The sequence below is a fragment of the Balaenoptera borealis genome, assembly GCF_965194805.1.
Source record: "Balaenoptera borealis genome assembly, chromosome: 11".
In the NCBI taxonomy this organism is placed as follows: Eukaryota; Metazoa; Chordata; class Mammalia; order Artiodactyla; family Balaenopteridae; genus Balaenoptera; species Balaenoptera borealis.
Window position 1 is genome coordinate 64344141 of NC_138868.1, and position 21344 is coordinate 64365484.

The window sequence follows — 21344 nt, forward strand, 5'->3', positions numbered from 1 at the left end:
TCCTGGAAACTACTTCCCATTTCTATGGCCTTTGCATAGCGCTGGAAAAGCATGCTTCTTTCCAGTATCATCTCCCTTCACCTGTGCCACAACTGTTCAAATCAAAATTATCTGCCATTCTATCAACTAAGATCTATACACAGAGCTTTAAATTCCATAAGCTTGTAATAGTAAAATGTTATAAACTCTTCTGAAAATTTGAAAGTTTTGAGAATGAATAAAAGCAGGAAGATGACAGGCATCCATTCATAAAACAATCATGTGTTTAATCAAGGAAAACAAAATTAAGCAACTACCTGTTCTTCAAAACCAAGTATTTTTTTTTCTTACCAACTCATTTTAAGGAAAACAACAAAAAGAAACCTCTCTTGCATAAATAAACTGATAAATTTTAGAGATTATTGTTACCTACCTCCAAATAAACCAGCTACAGTAGAAGGCTCATGGCACATAAGGGTAGTATTACGATAAGCTTGAGTACCACAAAAAGAATCTGACAAGGCATATAAGGGGGGAAAAGAAAGGACAGGAAAAAAAGAAAAAAAGAGAAAAGTGAGAAAGTGAGGAGGAACAGTTAAGAGTGGAATGGAGTAATTAAAAACAAACAGAAACAAACAAAAACAAACAAAAGAAAAAAGAGGAGTCCAAGCCCTTGGTGTTCTTCAAATTACAACTTACTAAAAAAAAGCACTTAAGCCTCCATTTATAAGTACTATATTTAAAATATATATAAATAATATTCACAGCAAATCTTTTAAAATAACCAATACTGTATTTCTTTAGATAAAGAAATATGAACCAGTTGGATTTTTAGTCAATACCAACATGTCTTCTAATGTCTTCTTTTGCAGATGAGGAAGCAGGCCTAGACAAGGTCACAAACATGGTATAGCTGGAACCACAACCCACTCCCCTTGACTTACAAGTTTCAGTATTCTTATAGCTTTAATGAGGACAAGCTACCAAGTACACTGAGAGTCATATCATCAAATCAAGGTCCTCCCCTGGAAGGGTTGGAAGGTATCTACATAGCTAACTCTGATTGTTCTTGGTCGTTCTTAATCCTATAGAGCAGGGGTTGGCAAACTACAGCCTGGGGCCTATTTTTATATGTCCATGTGAGCTAAAAATGGTTTTTACCTTTTGAAAGGGTTGTTTTAAAAAAAAAAAAAAAAGAAAGAAAAAAGAAAAGATGACAACTCAAAGATTTTATGCATCCTATAAAAGCCTAAAGTATTGACTATCTGGTTCCTTACACCAAAAGTTTCCTGACCACTGTTCTAGAGCACTATCCAACAGAGCTTCCTAATAACAGAAATGTTTTATAAATCCGCACAATATGCAGATATATGCATATGATACATTATGGTAGCCACTAGGCACATGTGCCACTGAAGAACGAAAATGTGGCTAGTACAAGTGAGGAAGTAAAATTTTAATTTTATTTAACATTTAATTTTAATTAACCTTTAAATGATGACATGTGGCTAGTGGCTAATTAGATGATGCAGTGCCAGGAATGGCACACCTTGGGTGGTCCTCTCATGCTCTTACTACTCTGAGTAAGAAAGTATTGGAATTTTTATTATACAACTCTACTTCTCAGGAACTTTCAACTTGCACTGAAAGACTTATTCAAAAGTCTATTCTAGGACAGGCATCAACAAACTACAGCTGCTTGTCTTTGTAAATAAAGTTTTACTGGAACACAGCCAAGCTCATGTGTTTATGTCTTGTCTACGGCTGCTTTCATGCTATAATGTCAAAGTTGAGCAGCTGCGAAAGAGATCGTGTGGCTCACAAGCCAAAAATATTTACAATCTGACCTTTTAAGAAAAAGTTTGCTGACCCCTATTCTAGACTAATGCCTAATGGTTTGACATCAGTGGTTTTTAATTTCCCCTTCTGCACTCATTTTCATTAAAAAAAAAAAAAAGTATTTAACAAATTATTTTTCTCTAATGACAAAACTTGGCAGATGTGATTTTTTTTTAAAAAATATACTTCATACTTTCATTTGTATTATTTGCCCTCAGAAAGAGGAAGATAAGGGTTTAAATGAAAGTCTGCACTTCCATAAGGGAAAGAGCACTGCAGAGCAACGCTGCTGTCTCCTGCTTTAGGCTTTGCTCCCACTAGCTCGGTTATCCTGATTAACTTTTTCTAGGACTCAGGTGATGCATCCATAAAATGGTAATAATGTTCTGTTACCACTATGAGAGTTGAGAGCTGGACCAAACATTTTCTGCAGGTTTTTGCAAACACTAAATCACCAATTCTATGATTTTAATTTTCAAATGGACCGACTGACCTTGGAGTATACAGCCATCAGCTTTACTAATCTGCTTTGCTTTCTGGTCTTCCTCTTGCCCCAAATCATAGGCCTTAAACTTAAAAAACATTAGGAATATGACATTTCTAGTATATTCCTCTTATTACAGGCTTTCCTTGAAAAGTCAAAATAATAATTAACTCTCTCACATGACTTTTATATATTTTTACTCTGTTTTTGTTTATATGTGAAATAGCTACAACCTTCAGCACTTAAGGTTACTGCCCTCCATTCTGTCCCCCTTCAGGGGATACAGATGTGACATCCTGAAGCCCATGCACTGCGCTCTGACCTAAAAGATCTAAATATATAGTCCCAAAGCAAAGCCGTATCTGTTTCATATCCCCAAATTAAGGCAACTGACTTAAAAAGATACAAACAGCCATATTTACAATATACAGACTATTCATATTCAGTAAATACGAAAAGATAAACCTAAAAAACCACCACCCCAACAGAACACTCCAAAGATAACTCTAGTTACCCCTTATTACCAAGCAAAAAGGCACTCCATTTGACAAATTTCTAGAGCAACAAAATGTATAATTTACTTTCAATTAATTTTTATATGATTTTTAAATGTATTACAATATAATAAAGGAATTATTGCAACCAACAATTACACTTTAGAACTATTAGGCTAGTTGTATAACTGGAGCACCTGCCTTGAAACTTTCTCAGATCTCCAACTACTGCTTTCTAGTCACCTTCCATCCTCCCCTCTCTCAGATATATCTAACAGAATATGGCCACATGATCTACCTAGGGTACACAGATGACTTTCTGCATGCTGCTTTAATCAAAGATTTAAATTTGTGTCACCTTACGTTGTTTCTTTGAATTGAATAAAAGCAGTTTTCATCATCTTTTAAGGGGGTTTAGCATCTTTTTAGCAGGATTCAAAAACATTTATTTCAGTTTAGTATGTACTTAAAAACTTATTCTTCCTTGTACAACTGTGGTATGAAATTTTGCCTTTTCATAGATTTTTATACCACAATTAAGGCTATTCAGTCAAGTTGCTTTTCATTTTCTACTTTTCATCTACCTCCAGGCTAACAATGAAATGAGACCCTTAAGATTGGACAGAGGGTATAGTGGGTTTTAGACAATATAAAGTTGTACCATTATTTGAAATTAAAAAGGGAAAAAAAAGAAAGATTCAGAAAGCTACTAAGAGTGATAATCACCCTCTTTCTCAAGCAGAGAGGGAAAAATATAAGCACACATAAACACGTAACTAAGTTTAAGAGATGTTACTCCTTCAATCAACTCTCCTAATAACCACCTCTCTGAACTAATAAACAGGATGTAGCATGTGATGCTACAGTATGATAGAGAACAAAACAAAGTCCAATTTCAAAGGAAATTTTCTTTCCTAAAAACCTGCATTAAATAAAATTAGGGATACTGGCGTAAAAAATCTCACTACACTATTGTTACTTAGTTTACTTTAAAATTTGTTATTAAAATACAAAGTAATTATTGCAGTGCTTTAAAAATAATGGATACGTTAAAAAAAATACTTAGGCAGTATAAACATTAATTGGAAAGAAAGGTTAAATGGTACTTTACCAACAAACATTTCATGAGTAGGTGTCCTAGTAGTAAAAGTGGATACATCTGAAGAAATGGGAGGGTGAACATCACCACTACTTTTTGTGAGGAAAGGATTTAAGCTTGGAATGGCATCATCAACAGCATCTACAGTAGCAGAGAAAGGATCTGTGCAGTCCAAGTGCATTATAGCAAAATGAAGAAAGGAAGTAAATTAATTAGTATTGTAATCAGTCAAAAGATGCAAAGTGAAAAGTAGTAGCTATATTATTATTAATCTAAATGCAAATGATCAAATCTAATCACCAAGATAGAAGAAATGCATTTAACATATTTTAAAATGAACCCTCAGAAAAAAACACTTATGTGTCCATAACAACAGTAGCATACGAAGGCCAGATCTGCTTTACATCAGAAAGCCAACAGTCATGTAGTTAAAAAAGAAGATATGTAAGAACAAAAATGTTTCTATAAAAGAGCCATCTACCCTGAACCGTGTTCCCCACCCAAGGTGGGGGTGTATCAGTTCTGGTGGCATAGCTACGTTTACTCACATAATTGATATAAATAATTAATTCAAATGTGGAATAGGCAGTATTTCAAAAACCAAAGGGAATTAGGGGTTTCTAACATGTGAATATAAACTCTTGTATAGGTTCAGATGTAGGAAACAAAATAGTAAAGACGAAGAAAAGGTCTAATGATGGGAAAGGAATTTTAGAAAAATTAAGAACCGAGACAAAAGACTGGCCATCCCAGTAGACTGGGATTAGCTTTGAAGGCCTAGCTATGAGTTTTAAAGCCTAAATGATTTGGAAGGAATAACGAAAGTATTGTTCCCTACTAGAATGGTACCAAATATGTACTTTATTATCAAATTTAGAATCACATATTTACTATACCTACATCTCATTCAAGATAACTGTCACTGTAATGACTGAAAGCCATTCATCATACCTTAAGTAAATGGGGAGAAGAAAAAATAAAGAGCAGCGAAAATATAGTGTCATAATTTTTTCTCTTATCACACAATTAAAAATGAAAAGATACTCCTGTACTTCCAACCAGCGCCTGTTCTTGCCTCTTCTAGTCTAGTTTCTGGTCCTTACTTAAGAATACAATATTAAGCACTGTATTTTACTCTAAGACTGTATGATAAAACAATAAGGAAGCAATGGCCTAAGGATCAGCTTCTGCAAAACAATATAGGCACACTTTATCCTTAAAGTCAATAAATTCAAAGCTAGTGTTCTACAAATCATGCAACTGCAACTTTAAAAAGAAAAATATCAAGATAATATTGAGGTCATTGTATGAAGTCCTACAAACATATCAAAACTCATTGATGTACTATTCTAACTCAAATAATCATGTTAAACATCTTTCCCACCCCTCCACTTCTCAATAAATGGAACAATGGGGGAAAAGAATCAGAAAAAAATAATTCAGAAATAAAAAGCAGAAAATAGTCAAAAATAAGATTCATTTTTTTGTACTAAAATAAAAATGTAATGATGACCGCTCTAACTCCTTGTATAAGAAAGGAGTTGCGTTAAGTTTAGAGTTGACCAGTTTGGTTGAAAGTACTACTTTTAAATATTTGATAGAGGCATGGAGTTTTTAAAGTACATCATACTTTGTTGGACAAGTAACACAAAACTTCTCTCTGGTTTTCCATGCAAAAGAAGTCATGAGAGAAGTCATTCAAAAAGAGTACACACATTTCTACAACAGATCTATTAGGTTCATGAGAAAAGACATGTTTGGAAAAAGTTACTAGTTATCTGCTATTCTATTGATTGACACTTTTTACCTAAGCGCTTAATATCAATTGATTGACACTTTTTACCTAAGCGCTTAATATCAATCATTTCCTATTATATGAAACGTCCTAAAGAAGAATATGCAGAAATGTATAAGTGAATCTGTATATTTAGATCAGTCAGACAATAAGAAAAACCAGCTCTTAATCTACCTTGACAAAACACTACTACTATGGGTAGCAGATTAACATCATTTAGATTAGATGATGATTTTTAAATCATCATCATCATTTTAAATGATGTTAGTCTACTATACCATAAATGATTAATTCAAATTCATTAAAGACAAAAAAAAGTAGTAATAATGTTCCAGCTATTCCAACTTAAACTGTACTTATCAGACTGGCAACTCTAAAATTCCTTATACTTTTAATAAATACTTTTTTCCATTATTTTTGTCATTATTCACTTGAAAGTTTAATTTTATGTTACATTAGAGTCATAGAAAAATAATCCAAAAAATTAAAACAAAAATAGTACCAGTCATATTACAGTCTTGAGGTAAATATTTGATATCTACATTTATTCACAGAAAATTGAGTGTTTTCATAGTGTTGTGTGTCTCATGCCAGCTGAGAGTAAAACAAATTCAACTTCAGAATGGGTCATTCTTTTTTGCCTGAATTAAATTTTGAAATCTTGCTTAAAATATACAACAGTGTACTTAACCTGGTAATACTGTATATTTTTAGATTTGCTGTAACTCAAAGTTTTCATGGTGATGAAAACTGATATCTCAAGATATTAGTATTCAACACCAAGTGCTTGTTTAGATTCCAGACCATTTCTTGAAAAATCAAAGGCTCACTAATAATGCAATGAGAGAAACAGGAGAGCTTGTGTTCTCTCTCTTCAACGTTCATTTTTAGGTGGAAACTTAAAATGCCTCTCACATAAACATACGAACTTTACCTCCTCTTAACTCTATTATCACCAACCTAGCTATGATTGGAAATACACGTCCTTTCTGTGGTGCTTATGATAAGAACTAAATTAAATACCAGATCTGTTGTTAACACCCATTTTTAGCAAATGAGAGCAAGGAAAGCACAGAAAAAGATTTTAGAATTATCAAAAAAAAAAAAAAAAGCATACCTTTGTTTTGTCACATACTATAAAAGCATGATGTAAAATGCTACATATTTCAAACGTTCAGGTAAATGGTTAACATCAAAAAAAATGCCTTTTAGAATTTACTGTTATGATCAAAGCTTTTTATATAAAAGATTTATTTATTTATCTTAGTAACTTTAATTTTAAAAATAAAGTAAAAAGTCTTAATCTGAATGTCATGGGTATGAACAATACAATGACTAAAATTAGGAAGTATTCAAAGTTCTTGGTTTAAAATACTCTTCCACTATCCAATTATGGCACAAGTCAAAACTGAAATTATCACCAACTCAGAAGCCAAATATCTTTATATGAAATATAAGACAAGATTTCATTCTTCTTAAATTGAGGGGTTTATATAAGATCACTGTCCTTTCCTCGTATATAATTGTAAGCTTTTGGAAAAATAGTAGTCAGTTGCTACTGCCTCTGCTCCCAACTTTACTTGATAATACTTCTTTTTTTTTTAACCAGTTTAACAGTGTCACTTGTACACAGCAAGCCTAATGTTAAAATATGGGGGAAATTTTGATGAAAATAGTACACAAACCAAAATAACCTAAAATAGAAAAGGAAATCATGATTAAATGTACTCCCACACTGTATTCACACACAAATTGCCGTGGAATATTTCTTCTAACAGAATATAAAACAATTTTTACAGGCTGAAATTACTTAAAATTATTCTCCCACAGTAACAACAGTCTATCTGCCTTCATCTACGAGCTCAATAATTCCAAGCAGAAACTTTAAATTGTCATTGTTAGAATTAATTGTACATGGTATCCAGACAAAACATTTCATAGCTCAGTTTCATTGAAATGTTATATTAGTTCTCATTAAGCCTTCTGTAAAATTTTTCACCTACCTAAAAGCACAACTTTTCAGCCTTAATTTTAGAAAAACTGGTTTGTTTTTTTAAAAGGTGAGCAAGCTAAAACTGCTTAAACGGTCATGTTAATCCTACTAACATTTCCTAAAGCAATTCACAATAAGCAGGAAATAAGCATGTAAATTTTGGCAGATTAAAAATCCTAAAATTGTAATGACCGTTAGGATATTAAGAAACTGCTTTCTTAACCTTAATTTGCTATCTACAGATCATTCAGATAAATAATTCTAAAATATTTACTGACTTTAAACTAGCTTATCATTTTTAGAAATTACTCCCAGATCTCAAAATTTAGCTGAATTAAACTAGCTTTCAAAATCAATTCGTTTTAAAAATCAAGTTATGGCTCACAAAATTAGTCTAAAAATCTAGTATTTTAGTGTTTCACTATTCCTGTTCCCTGCCCTGTCTTGAACCAGAAATAAACTGCCCCCGCAAAAAGAAAATGTCTACTCATTCAACAAACATTTACAAAGTACATGTTATATATCAGTAAGTGTTCTAGGCATCAGGGATATATCACTCAACAAAATATTTTAGAGCTCCTCCCTTCACATAGTTTACATTCTATTATATAAAATATAGTCTTAAGAAATAACTATTAAAAAACCCCAAAAAAGTTATTAACTCAAATCATTAAAATAAAGATGAAAACGTCTATACACCATAAAAACTCACTAGAACAATGAATCCTGCTATGAGAAGTAAGCCAATCAATTCAGATTTTACATGTGAGCCAACATAAATTTTAAGGTAGCTTGCCATTCTCTAACGGTTCTCTAGACAGTGTCCTTTCTCAGAGTATCTTTCCCTCCCAAATAATTTTTCAGTGTTTATAAAATAATATTGATACTTACATAAATACAAACAGAAGTACCAAAACCAAACAAAGGAAATGATTTGAAAACATACTAAATGTCTAAGCAAAACTGCTTAAAAATTGACATGGACTAGGCTCATTCCTTCAAAGATGCCAGGTCATAATCATAATACGGTCACCTTAAGATCAAAGAACTACTCAAGGTCAGCAAACTTTCCTGGGTACTAGGGGAAAAATTCTTTGAATACCAAAATCTTACAGGTCTGAATTAAATCAACATTTTAAATACAAGTAGCATAAAGTTTGTCATGACATTCCTGCAGAGAAGATAGTGCACTGCCTGATAACACCATCAGAATTTTATTAGAACTTTATTAGATGAGTTTTCCCCTCTGCAAGTAATTTTTTTTCTATACCAAAGGTAAGATAACCATTACACATTTTCCGGTAATAGAACAGAAATTCAACATTGAAAGAATGATTTCACAATTAAACATACATTTGGTCCTTTTTCATCTTCATTAAACTTCATTTCATAATTTAATTGGACATACATTCCAAAATTGCTCTTATAAATGAATGGAAATGTCTTCAAGGGGCAAAACAACTTCACTGTCATATTAATATTTTTCAAGTACTCATGTATCAAGTGTAAGGCAAGTAAACCCCACAGAATGGGGAAGGGAGATGCCTATACAACATACAAAGTAGGTTCATTAATGCTTACCTCCCCATGTGCTTGCTACCTGAGAAGCAGCTGACATAGGAAGTACAGATGGGTGAAAAGTTGGCTGTTGCAAATCAAGCAGATCATTTGGTAGCTTTGACGTGCTAGGAAGATATTTTGAAAAGATGCTTTATTTATTAGATAAACTTTGCTACATTAGCCACTCCCCTCATCCACCTCAGTAAATAAAAACATTAAAAAGAAAAGTGAAAAAAAAGTCCCAATAATATAAATCTCCAAAGGAAGAACAGGTGCAGCAAGATAACAGTTGCATACCCCTCATGTAACAGCATATTTCTAAGGAAGCCTGGAAAATTATTCAAATACCATATCTGAAGTTTACATAGGATTCAAATAATAATAGCCCTTCTGGAAAGAATCAATGACTTCCCTAGGAAAAAACTAATTTCTTTATTGAAAAGAACCTAGAACCTAAACAACATAATTTTAAAATATGAAACATCATGGCAATTAATTTTTTTAAAAGAAATTTGTTTTCTTACTCTTAATCTTCAAAGAACTTCAATTACATTTGCAACACCAATACCCCTACAAAGTAAAATACCTGTTAACCTTACCTTTATTGCTTCAAATATCAAACAACATATCAACAATACATGGAAAAAATTATACATGCATATATGATATAAATTTACAACAAAGCCACCCCATTACACAACTCCAGGGGAGTACTACTTACATAATATATTTCATGTTATGTGATTAAGGAACAACACACAAAAAAGATCCCAGTTTCCATGAATTGAGGCATTATGTGTATCTCAGCATAGATTATTTTTAACTTACACTTATTCAAAAACAAAAAGTTTTGAAGACATATCTTTCAGATGTAAAACATAGTTTTATAAGTAGATAAATCAAAATACAAATGCATTTAGTGCTTTGGGGAAAAATACAGAATATGCAATAAGCATTCTGTAATAGGCTGTACGTTTGTCTTCAATTACTATTAAAAAGGTGAAAATGTTGAGGGTATTAAGTGAAATAAAAAGATTAGTTCTTTATCTAATAATTTGTTTCATCCTCAAACCGTCAACATTCTTTTCCATTTACCCCCATCCCGCTACCCAGCTAAGACAGACTTCTTTTTAAGGTCCCTAAGTGAAAAACTTGACACTTAATGGGTTCAATGTTATTGGGGACTAAGGAAGTATTATACAAAAATCAAAACAAACAAAAAGATAAAGCTGAAAGAGAAACACATAGCTAAATTCAACATCTACTAAGACTTTAGGGAGCAGGTAGCAGCTGAGTTAGTAAAAGTTACACTGAGCTGTGAAGGGAGTCGGTAGGTGGAAGGGAACACCGTTTAAGGATGAGTTAATAAAATAAACAGCAACAACAACAAAATAAAGAAAAACAAGCAAACAAAACACCCTATCACTCTCTATGTAGCATTTACCATGCACTAAGCACTGTGTTAAACCCTATACTAGTGATCCTGTGACCCTGGCAGAAATGAAAATTCTTGGGCCTTACCCTACAGGCGGGGCTCAGAAATCTGTGGTTTAATAAACCCTCCAGGTGATTCTAATGTTAGGTAAAGAATGAGAACCACTGACCCATACCATACATTACCTTGCTTGGAAACTGAGGTTTAAAAAAAAAAAAAAAAGATTAAGAAATAAATGAACGAGGATTCAAACCAGAATCTGAATTTCAAACTTCTCTAAACCACTCTGAGGTAAAACATAGGAGGAATTTAGAAAAATCCAGTTATTCTAATTTGCCTGGAAATATAATATTCCTATTGTTAAGTAGCTTGAAGTTGGGCTGGTAGGCTTCAATACCACAGAAATCTGGCAACTAAACTCTCATTGTGTTCCAGATTACTGAGTTTAACACCAGGGACTAGAAATGAAAAACATTTAACATCCAGTGAAAGGATATCCTGAAATACATATCATACATACATATCCAAGAGTTATACACAGGGTCTTGAACCATTAGACACTTCACAAATGTGTTTAACTATAGTTAATTTTTTTTACAATGAAACGTTTGCCCAGAACTAACCCACCACCTTTCCAATTGGTATAAGTCTATCATTCAGCCATATCCCATTTCTTAAACATTCGAAATATAAAGTCTATCACTTTATATTTAGCTATTATACCACTACCATCATTTATCACTACCTCCTTTGTGTGAATTTATGATTACAAAATCATGTATCAAACTAAACCTGAAAAACTCTGCAAAATTTCTGTTAGAAGTCTTTAAGCCTAAGTATTCAAAGGTAATCATTAACCACTCCACCTACCTGTTAGAAGAACTAGGGGTAGAAAATATGTCAATGGCTGGTGCAGTCATTATACCTCCTGCTGAGGTGGACACAGGAGAGGCTGCAGTTGTTAAAGAGGTATGAGGTTTCTTTGCAAGTTCTTTTAGGCGCTGTTCCTGTTGAGAAAGGGAACTACCATAAGGAATCCAGAAACCAGATTTGTTTGTATGGCCTCTGAAAAAAAAAAGCATTTTCTAATTTTGTTTTGATAGCAGAAAGGTATTCCCTGTTTTGCCAGTCATTCAATGTGAGGATGAAAAATTAGACTACTGAATTTCACCCCATTTGTACAAATATTTATTAAATACTGTTAGTCTGTACAGAAGTCCCAATTACTTTATAAACTCCTATACTTGTTTCCCCAAATAAAGAGAATGCACACACCTACCTTTAAAGCTTTTAAACGAGCCTGTTCTTCCTCTAATGCTGCCTGCTTTTCCCTTTCATCCACTTTGGTAAGAGACAGGCCAGTGCTTGCCAGGGAAGAGACTGCGTTGGAAAGTGTTGTCGCCCTAGGATAATCAGACAAAGGTAATTTGGTTTTTTGCCAAACATTTATTTCACTGGTTATGAAATGGTCTAGCAAGCTAGCCATAGAGAGGCACCATAATTATGAACTAAACTTATGGAGTCAAAACGTGTACTTCAGATGAAATATTCTACCCACTGACCTAGAGGATTATTAGAAATTAGTTGATCTACACATACATTCATTTACTTTTTTAAAGTAAGTGTTAGACTTTGGAAAGGGTTCACAGTAAAGGTGAGGGACGTTGCCTCTTCCAAGCCCCAAGGTAGGGAACCAATACAACTAGAGAAGAGCTCACATACTTCTAGGAAAACCCTGACGGGTAAAAAGTACTGAATTTCTCATAGGAAATGATCTTCTGCTAATTTACAGCCTGGGTTTGGCAGTACTACTACAGAATACTAAAACATAAGTACCAGCAATAAATAATGTATGTCTAGGTATGTTTCCCTTATAATAACACCCAAAGATGTCATTCCCAGAGGACCCACAGGTTCTCTCAAAGGAAGATCAGTTTCATTCCAGTCACTGGTCCATCTGGCATCCCCTTTCTGTCTGCTACCCTTTTGCCAAGCTAGAATATTCTTTTCAAACATATTATATATGCACAATGCATCATCCCTTACTGGTGGATTCACAGCAAACCACCTCACTTCCCTTATATCAAAACCTTATCCAGATCATAAACCCCAACATTTAATTCCCAAATGTTAATTCTAGGCAAAATAAACATGTGTGGTAAAGAATTCTAACAGGAAACTACTCCTCAGTGACTGCTATTAATTTTCCTTTTCTCACACACCAAACACCATTAATTTCTACTCAAAGCACACAAGTGGAAAAACTAAATTTTATGTAAAATCAATTTTATAAATGAGCCAATATAAAGATATAACTCAGAAGACAAAGGAAGAGTAATACTGTTGTGAAGAAATACAAGAAACTCAGAAAATTTTATGTTAAAAAACATATGAGGTATATCGGTGTACCTGAGCTACCTGGCTATATTTTTCATTACTTTCCCAAGTAATCGGGCCTCATAACTTGGCTTATACTTCTAAAAACCTACTAGAAAATTCAAAGAACAAATCTGCAATTAAAAAGCATTAAAATCCAGTAATGACATTTTCCTTTACAAATTAAATTTTGTTGCTAAAAAAAAAAAAGTTCCAAAACAACAATCAAAAAGAAGGAGAGTTCTCATTATACTTCATACAAATTTTTTCTTCATACTGCTAAAAGGAAATCTTCATGAGAAAACATGAGAATTGCTCAAGTTACTAACCAAGACAAAAATAACATTACAAGGTCAATAAGCAATGATCTATATTACTTTCAATTTGCTGGTCTTGGTCTTGGAAATCAGCTAAAAGTCTAACAGAATGACTAAAATATGTCCACAATCAACCCCATGAACTGGCATTAGAGAAAGATGATGAAATCTTATGTCAGACATCCTAGGATTGAGTCCCAGAATTACTACTGCATACTTCACAGGGCTATTGTGAGTGTTAGTCAAATCTGTAAAAAAGGCATCTTGTAATTATAATACACCATATGAACCTATGCATTTCATCTTTAAGAGAAATACTGACACTGTGAACACCATTCTAAACCACGTAGTTTTCACTGCCATCATCTTAACAGATGCTGACATTTACTGAAAATTAGGAACTATCCCAAAAACTTACGTGTTAATCTTTAACAGCAACTCTCTGAAGTTGATACTATTGTTAAACCAACTTACAAATGGTTAAATCAAGATAAAGGGAAGTTCAATAACTTGGAACTTGCAGCTAGACTCATCTACTTTCTCAGAAACATCACTACTGTTCTTTGCCCCACAAAGAATAATGTACCTGCTTGCAGCTGTAGAATCTTTGATTTTCTTTCCTTCCAAGGAAGCTAAATGTTGCTCCAAAGCATCAAGAAGACTGCTGGGGGCCTAAAATTGTACAAATATTAAGACTTTCCTTTGTCAAAATAAATCAAGTATCGTCTAACACAGGAGAGCAATAAAAATAAATAGGTATATTCTTCATGATCTAATTAACAGTGTAGTTTCAGCCACCTAAGAATGACACTATTATTTTTATTACATAAGCATGACCTGGTAAGGAGTATTAACAAACATAAAGATATAAAAACTAAGACTATGTGAACATGAAACATTAAGAGAATCTTAGAATTTTCTATATTTAACTTAAATTTTAAATAGAAACACAACCCTAAAAAACAGACATACTGTTGAGCATGGTCCTGGTACTTAATAACTACTCACTGAGTAATTGAAAATGTCCAAACACTATTTCTGAATAGTTATTGACAAATGAAACTGAAGACTAACATCAAGGAAACACAAATTGAAATCACTGTGAGATATAACTTCTTACCCACTAGAATAGTTAAAGTTAGATAGACTAGTAATATCAAATGTTGATGAAGATACAGAACAAATGCAACTGTCATACAATGCTGGTGGGAGTACATCCACCCTTGAAAAAAGCTATGGGTTTTAAAAAAAAATAAAGTTAAATATACAACTACCTTAATTACCCAATTCTATTCCTAGCTATTTATTCAAGAGAGAGACAAACGTTATCTCCACAAGACTTGTTCAAGAATGTTTTAAGCAGCTTTATTTATGATAGTTAAAAAACTGCAAATAATCCAAAAATTTCCAAATTTTCCAATTTAGAAAATAAACAAAATTGTGGTAAATTCACATGATGGAATACTATTCAGCAATTAAAAAGAATTAATCAATGGTATATTCAACAATATGGACAGATCTCAAAACATTATGATGAGCAAAAGAAGCCAGATATGAAAATAGTTGCATGATTCCATTTATATTAAATTCAAAATCTGATACAAATTATTCTATTAGAATTCAAAATAGTGATTTGTGTGGAGCGGATTAGGGAGTGACTGGAGGGGGACAGGAGGATTGGGGTGGTGGAACTGATTTATATCTTGAATGGGGTGTTGATTACACAAGTGTTAATGGTTATCAATCCTCATTCAAATAGATATTTACCTCAACTTTTTTTAAAGACTAGCTTTAAACCCTCAGTCTACATGTCAAATCTCAACTTAATATGAACAGTTAATTACTTTCAAAAGGAAATCTTTTCTGTGATCTGAAAAGGAATTGTTCACTATTTTTAAGTGAAGCAAATACATCAGTGGCTTACATCAAATATTCTTTAGGATTTCAGATAGAGTTTCTCAATTACAGGGATCCAAAAACAGTTGGAAGAGACAATACTAGCCAACTTCTCTGCCAATTATGACCTGAACAATTTCCTTCATCCTGTATTTTCTCTCTACATATCAAGACCTTAGCACAAGAAAGATATGGTAGAAAACATTGACTTCTTCGTTGATCTGAGAACACATGTGCACTCCCTCAACCCCAACAAATCAGCAGGCCAACTACTGTCCCAAGAGCTATTGTCGGAGATGATGATGAGAATGTTAACAATAGCTGTTAACATTTTAAAAGCTCCTGTAACAGCACAGGCACTGTGCAAGCTACCTTGTATGTAATCACTGACTCTATGGGAAAGACACTACATATCCATTTTACAAATAAACAACCTGAAACTGAAAATTACGCAACTTGTCCCAGATCACATATCTGATACATAGCAGGAGCTAACATAGTGTGCAAGGTTTGTCCGATCTGAAAGCCTAGATACTAACTACTATGCTACAGAATCCTAAATTAAAACTGTGGTCATTTAAACTGTACTTTATTTTTTTCTGAAGGGTTTAAGCTGTGCTTACAAATATTAAACTACCTAGTTATGATAATTAATAAACTATTTCCCAAATCCCTTCTAAATGTATCTGGCTATTCTTTAAAAGTCAAACCCACATTACAAAGAGTGAAGGAAATGTGATGCTTCACATCCTAAAAAGAGCAATTTATAACAAAAAAAAAAAGAATAAATAATCTCAAATTTCCTCTCTTGTGTTTAACTACCATCTTCCCTAAAGTATAAAAAGCTTTGTTTTAATTCACTTGAAAATTTTCTGAATCATTCAGAGATCATCAATGAAGAGGGAGGGATGGAGGGTCACAGGCTGGCCAACCCTACCCAATCACAATACCATGAATATTAAAGTACAGACACATGATAACAGTCTGACCTGAGGCTGATGCTTTTTAAACAAAGATAGGTGAAGCTCACATGACAAATGGGGTAATGGCGTATCTGAAACTGCCAAATCAGCTTATACTACATATTGTTCAAACAATGCCTCTTCTCACATTTAGCCTACAGTAATGTGCTTAATCTTAATGACGTCAATTATCTCATGTGGGCATATGCAGAAATTTTTTATTTACATACAATCCATAACTAGATCTAGTGCATGCTCTTAGCCTGGTGATCATAGGGATGAATCAGAACAAGTGAGTACAGAGAAAAACAGTAAGAACCTTGATACATAAGGATAGTTTATGCCAGGTACTTTCATTCTTAATACTCAGTCAACAAACACCAGAAAAGGCCAGAACTTCAGGTTTAAAGTTTCCTTTCCAGAAATTTTTAGAAGATAATGATGATAAAAATAATATTATAATAGCTAACATTGAGTACTTAATGCTCTAAATGTTTTTTAGATATTAACTCATTTAATCCTCCCAACTACCTAATGAGATGGGTATTGTAGTATCTGCATTTTAGAGATGAGACTGAAGCATAGAGAGTAACTTCCCCAAATCACAGGGCCAGCTAGTGGAACAGCCAGGACTCAAACTTAGACAAAGCCTGCTCTCTTAACCCAGCATCATGTTTTGAGGTTTATCCCAATTTAATATATTTACCTGAGTCAAAGAGCCAAAGTGGAAGGTTTAAAACAGGAAAAATAAATCCTGTATAAGATAATTCTCTACCAATAGTATACTGAAAATTTTGTTTTTAAAATACCATTCTCTAAGTTCAGTTCTTTCTTTCTTTTTTTTGATAATGATAATGATGAGAAACAAAGAGAGATTAAAGAGAATAAACTAAAGGAATAGGAGAGTAGTGGCTAGCTCCACCAATATAAGAGATGAGTAGATTTTATACGGTAATAGTGTTAGAACAATTGTCAGCAATATATCAAAATGTTAAAATCTCTCAAGAAAAATTACACTGATCTCCTTGACAGCAGGGGCTGCATATTATTCATCTTTGTACCCTTCATACCTAGCAGAATATAGCAGACAGTGATTGGTATTATAACAATACTTACCTGTGAAAGGTCTGGTATATCACCTCTGTCAATTCCAACTTGCTGTAAGAAGAAGCAGCATTGTATTTAATAGATAAAATTACAATAGGGTGTTTTATAAGTAAAATTTAGAAAATGACATTTATGACTAGTACTATGAGCAATATTTTAGAAAGAATTCTTTAAAATTAGAAGAATATTTAATCCCCACAGATATCATTCAGTACTTCCAAGGACTCAGATGTTGTCTGATGGCTCTAAAAGTTCTAACAGGAGGGGAACAAGAGTTGGAAATTCAACAAGGCTATTAAGTTACCATCTCCATATCTTCTAAGCACCTATATAAACTACCTTGTCACAATCTGAAAAATCCATCACTTCTATGACAAAAACATTACACCAAGAATGAGAAAGGCTGACCATGAACAAGTCCCCTGGGGCATAAGAAGAAGTTAAGGAACAAACCTAATGACAATGACTCTTCCTCCATATAGTATGCTTTCCCTGGCAATCACCACAGATAACAATTTTTAAAACCTATGTTCACTCAAGCAGATCAGGTTTTATACAAATACCAAGTGATATTTAACCAGGATATAACTGATCCCACAAAGCAATCTCCATACACTTTCATGATGTTCAGGTACTAGGTAATTTCTAGCAAAAAAGATAAAAACCATTCCTATTTATTCCAACACCCAAATTTAAAAATTCTTTTCCCTCCCATGACTATATGACTATATTTCATTTTCTAATCATTCTCTCTTCCTTTTCTCAACCTCTCAAGGGCCAGTCCCAGAATGATACCAGTAGAAAATTTGATAAAATAATTCATACTAAGATCTTAAGAGCTAATCACTGATTGATATATTTGTCCTCTTCAAACACATTTGAAAAGGTTACTTGCGTCTTTTTTTTTTTTTTAAGTATCATTTTAACTTTATTTATTTTTATTTATTTTTGGTTGTGCTGTGTCTTCATTGCTGCGTGTGGGCTTTCTCTAGTTGCGGGCAGCGGGGTCTACCCTTTGTTGCGGTGCGCGGGCTTCTCATTGCGGGGCTTCTCTTGTTGCGGAGCATGGGCTCTAGGCATGCAGGCCCAGTAGTTGTGGCTCGCGGGCTCTAGAGCGCAGGCTCAGTAGTTGTGGCACACGGGCTTAGTTGCTCCGCAGCATGTGGGATCTTCCCGGACCAGGGATCAAACCTGTGTCCCCTGCATTGGCAGGCATATTCTTAACCATTGCGCCACCAGGGAAGTCCCAGTTATGTGTGTCTTTACTCCAAGAACTAAGGTCTCATAATGAAATTGCTAGCCCAAAGACCACCTCATAAAAGAACAAAAGAAGCCAAAGGGAAAAGCCAACAAATTAAAAATTATTTAAAGAATTTACTAGAATCATAGCATAAACACTACCTTTTTCTGGTTTTAGTATGTGACTGACCCTAAAGAAATGGGGAAAAAAACACTGATTTCTCCTTGAGAGATACTTTAAATCCAAAATAAATTTCAGTACACTTCATAAAATAGCTGATTAACACCACAAAGCTATTTTCTTCAAAGGTCTCATCATTCTCTTCTATCCTATTCCATCTGCTACAGAATAAAACATCACTATGGTAATAGAGCTAGAATCACCAAACTGCTAGTTTCAGATTAACTACTTGGATGTTATTCATCAGTTATATGGTCTATTCATCTTCTAGAATTATCCTAGCAAGACACCTCTGGTGGTAATGCATAGAGGGCAGAGAAAGGGAAAACAAACAAAAACACTTTAAGTGCTGCCTCTGTGCAAGCAAGATAATGCCCACAAGCATTACCACAACTACCTTCTGTGACAGTCTCAGAAAATTATTTTTAAACAGATTTGTAAAATTAGATTATTCTATAACCTACATGAAAACCTACATGGTTTTCATAATCAATGACAAAAAATAAATGCACTATATTCACTTCCGAAGGGAACAAAACATTTTGAACCATGTGGCTCCAACTGCAACTCTCGCTGGAGAAAAGAGACTTGCACTAACATAGAATATTCTCTACCATATTGAATAGAATAAATCTTCTACAATACATGGCCAATTCCAAACATAAAAGTCACTGCCACCTACCTGATTTCATAGAGAAATAAACAATTTTAAAATAGATTACCTTTCAGTATTCAATACTGAATTAAATATACAGGATATTTTTTATTCAATATTATATCATATTCATACCATAGCACAGAATTCAATATAGCATAGTGATATAATTGAATATATACCTTACTATACTTAAGACACTTCTTTCACTTGGATATAGACTGATTTCTTTGAAATGCACACTTAAAGACAAAAAAAGCAACTTAAGAGATACAGTCATTTAAAGACAGTTTACCTCTGCAACTTTGAGAAACTCTGAGATTCTTGTCATCCTAGTCAGGAACTTCTTATAGATGTCAAGACCTTCTTTGCACTGGTTCTTTTTCATATCGAAATATTTTTCTGCCAAAAGTAGATGTAAATATACTTTTATTCACTTCAAAATATAACACTCAAAAAGGAAAAAGATTTAAAACAGCTCCAAAGAGATTATATTGATGTCTCAGAGAACACATTCACCCTACAGAAAAAACAGTGTTAAATAAGCTTAGATGTTTAAAGCAAATTAAAATAGAGATGCTGTTATATTAAAAATTAAGAAATTATGACTTTACTCATATTACTAGTATGTTCTACAATATTTCTTCCCTCACAATTCCCTAAATATATACTTGCATGTTAATACAGATCACATTTGACTCCATTTAAAACAGTGCTAACATCTATTTCCAAATATTCTTACTAATGATAAAGAAAAATGGGGGCTTCCCTGGTGGCGCAGTGGTTAAGAATCCGCCTGCCAATGCAGGAGACGTGGGTTCAATCCCTGGTCCGGGAAAATCCCACATGCCATGGAGCAACTAAGCCCGTGAGCCACAACTACTGAAGCCTGCGCTCTAGAGCCCACGACCCACAGCTACTGAGCCCGTGTGCCACAACTACTGAAGCCCATGCTCCTAGAGCTCATGCTCCTCAACAAGAGAAGCCACTGCAAGGAGAAGCCTGCGCACCACAACAAAGAGTAGCCCCTGCTCACCGCAACTAGAGAAAGCCCACGCGCAGCAACGAACACCCAACGTAGCCAAAAATAAATAAATTAATTTTTTTAAAAAAAAGAAAGAAAGATGGCAACTTTTCCATGTCCAAATGTCACTTGGAAAGCTAATTTAACTTAATATATAAACAGCAGTAAAGAGCTTAATTTACACCAATCACAGGGTGGGAGACTATGCCTTCCAAAACTTTGTAGAAAAGAAAACTTTCCATTTTTCACTTGTTAAAAAAAAACAACCCTATTTCCCTATCTCCATAGATTAAAGCATCCCTGAATGAGTCTGTGTTAAGCCAGCCTATGAAAAACAAATTTAAATAAATTCTAAAAAAAAAAGTACTGAAAAGGGAGAACAATTACATTGGAATATTTGACATCTGACATTTGATACTTTGGCACACTTTGCAGACTGTTAATTGTCTACTCCAACCAAATCCCATTAAAAAAATTAGCATCTCTAGGCAAAATTAACTGCATTCCATATATACTGAATACACAGTAAAGCACCACATTCCTAAAATGCCTCAAAAGTAAAAAGCATCCTTAAAAATGCGTGTTTAATTATTTTAAAATAATTAGCAATCTGAAAATTAAGTTTAGAAAAAAATACCAATTTTACAGTTAAAGTTCATTTTGGAGTAAATTGTGAGGAAATGATTTTCCTGAGACAGAAAATTCCAACTTAATTTTTATGAAATTTTTGTATTTCTAAAAATAATAAAACTGATAGAAAAAAACAGATATATCTAAAAAATACAAAACTCATCTAGCTGAACATTCTAGTTGTATAAGTATTTAATCACTTAGCATGTGTAGTCAGATATAAAACTCTTTTCTCCAAATTGTTACAATGAATGACTATATCTCAGTGGATTTTTAGGC

General features: G+C 33.5%; 1 protein-coding gene across 13 annotated transcripts in view; it reads right to left on the minus strand.

Annotated features, from left to right (window-relative positions):
* PICALM (phosphatidylinositol binding clathrin assembly protein) overlaps nucleotides 1–21344 on the minus strand; it is a 106908-nt gene that overhangs the window by 26935 nt on the left and 58629 nt on the right. For 5 of the 13 annotated variants that reach the window (XM_082342254.1, XM_082342255.1, XM_082342249.1 and 2 more), the window contains 8 exons: nucleotides 19707–19813; nucleotides 17346–17387; nucleotides 13958–14043; nucleotides 11958–12081; nucleotides 11549–11685; nucleotides 9265–9368; nucleotides 3908–4057; nucleotides 413–493 (listed from right to left, as the gene is read on the minus strand). In XM_082342254.1, coding sequence (XP_082198380.1) covers nucleotides 413–493; nucleotides 3908–4057; nucleotides 9265–9368; nucleotides 11549–11685; nucleotides 11958–12081; nucleotides 13958–14043; nucleotides 17346–17387; nucleotides 19707–19813 — 831 coding nt within the window. The remainder of the gene's footprint in view (nucleotides 1–412; nucleotides 494–3907; nucleotides 4058–9264; nucleotides 9369–11548; nucleotides 11686–11957; nucleotides 12082–13957; nucleotides 14044–17345; nucleotides 17388–19706; nucleotides 19814–21344) is intronic. The other 8 variants (XM_082342260.1, XM_082342258.1, XM_082342259.1 and 5 more) reach the window with 2 other exon arrangements.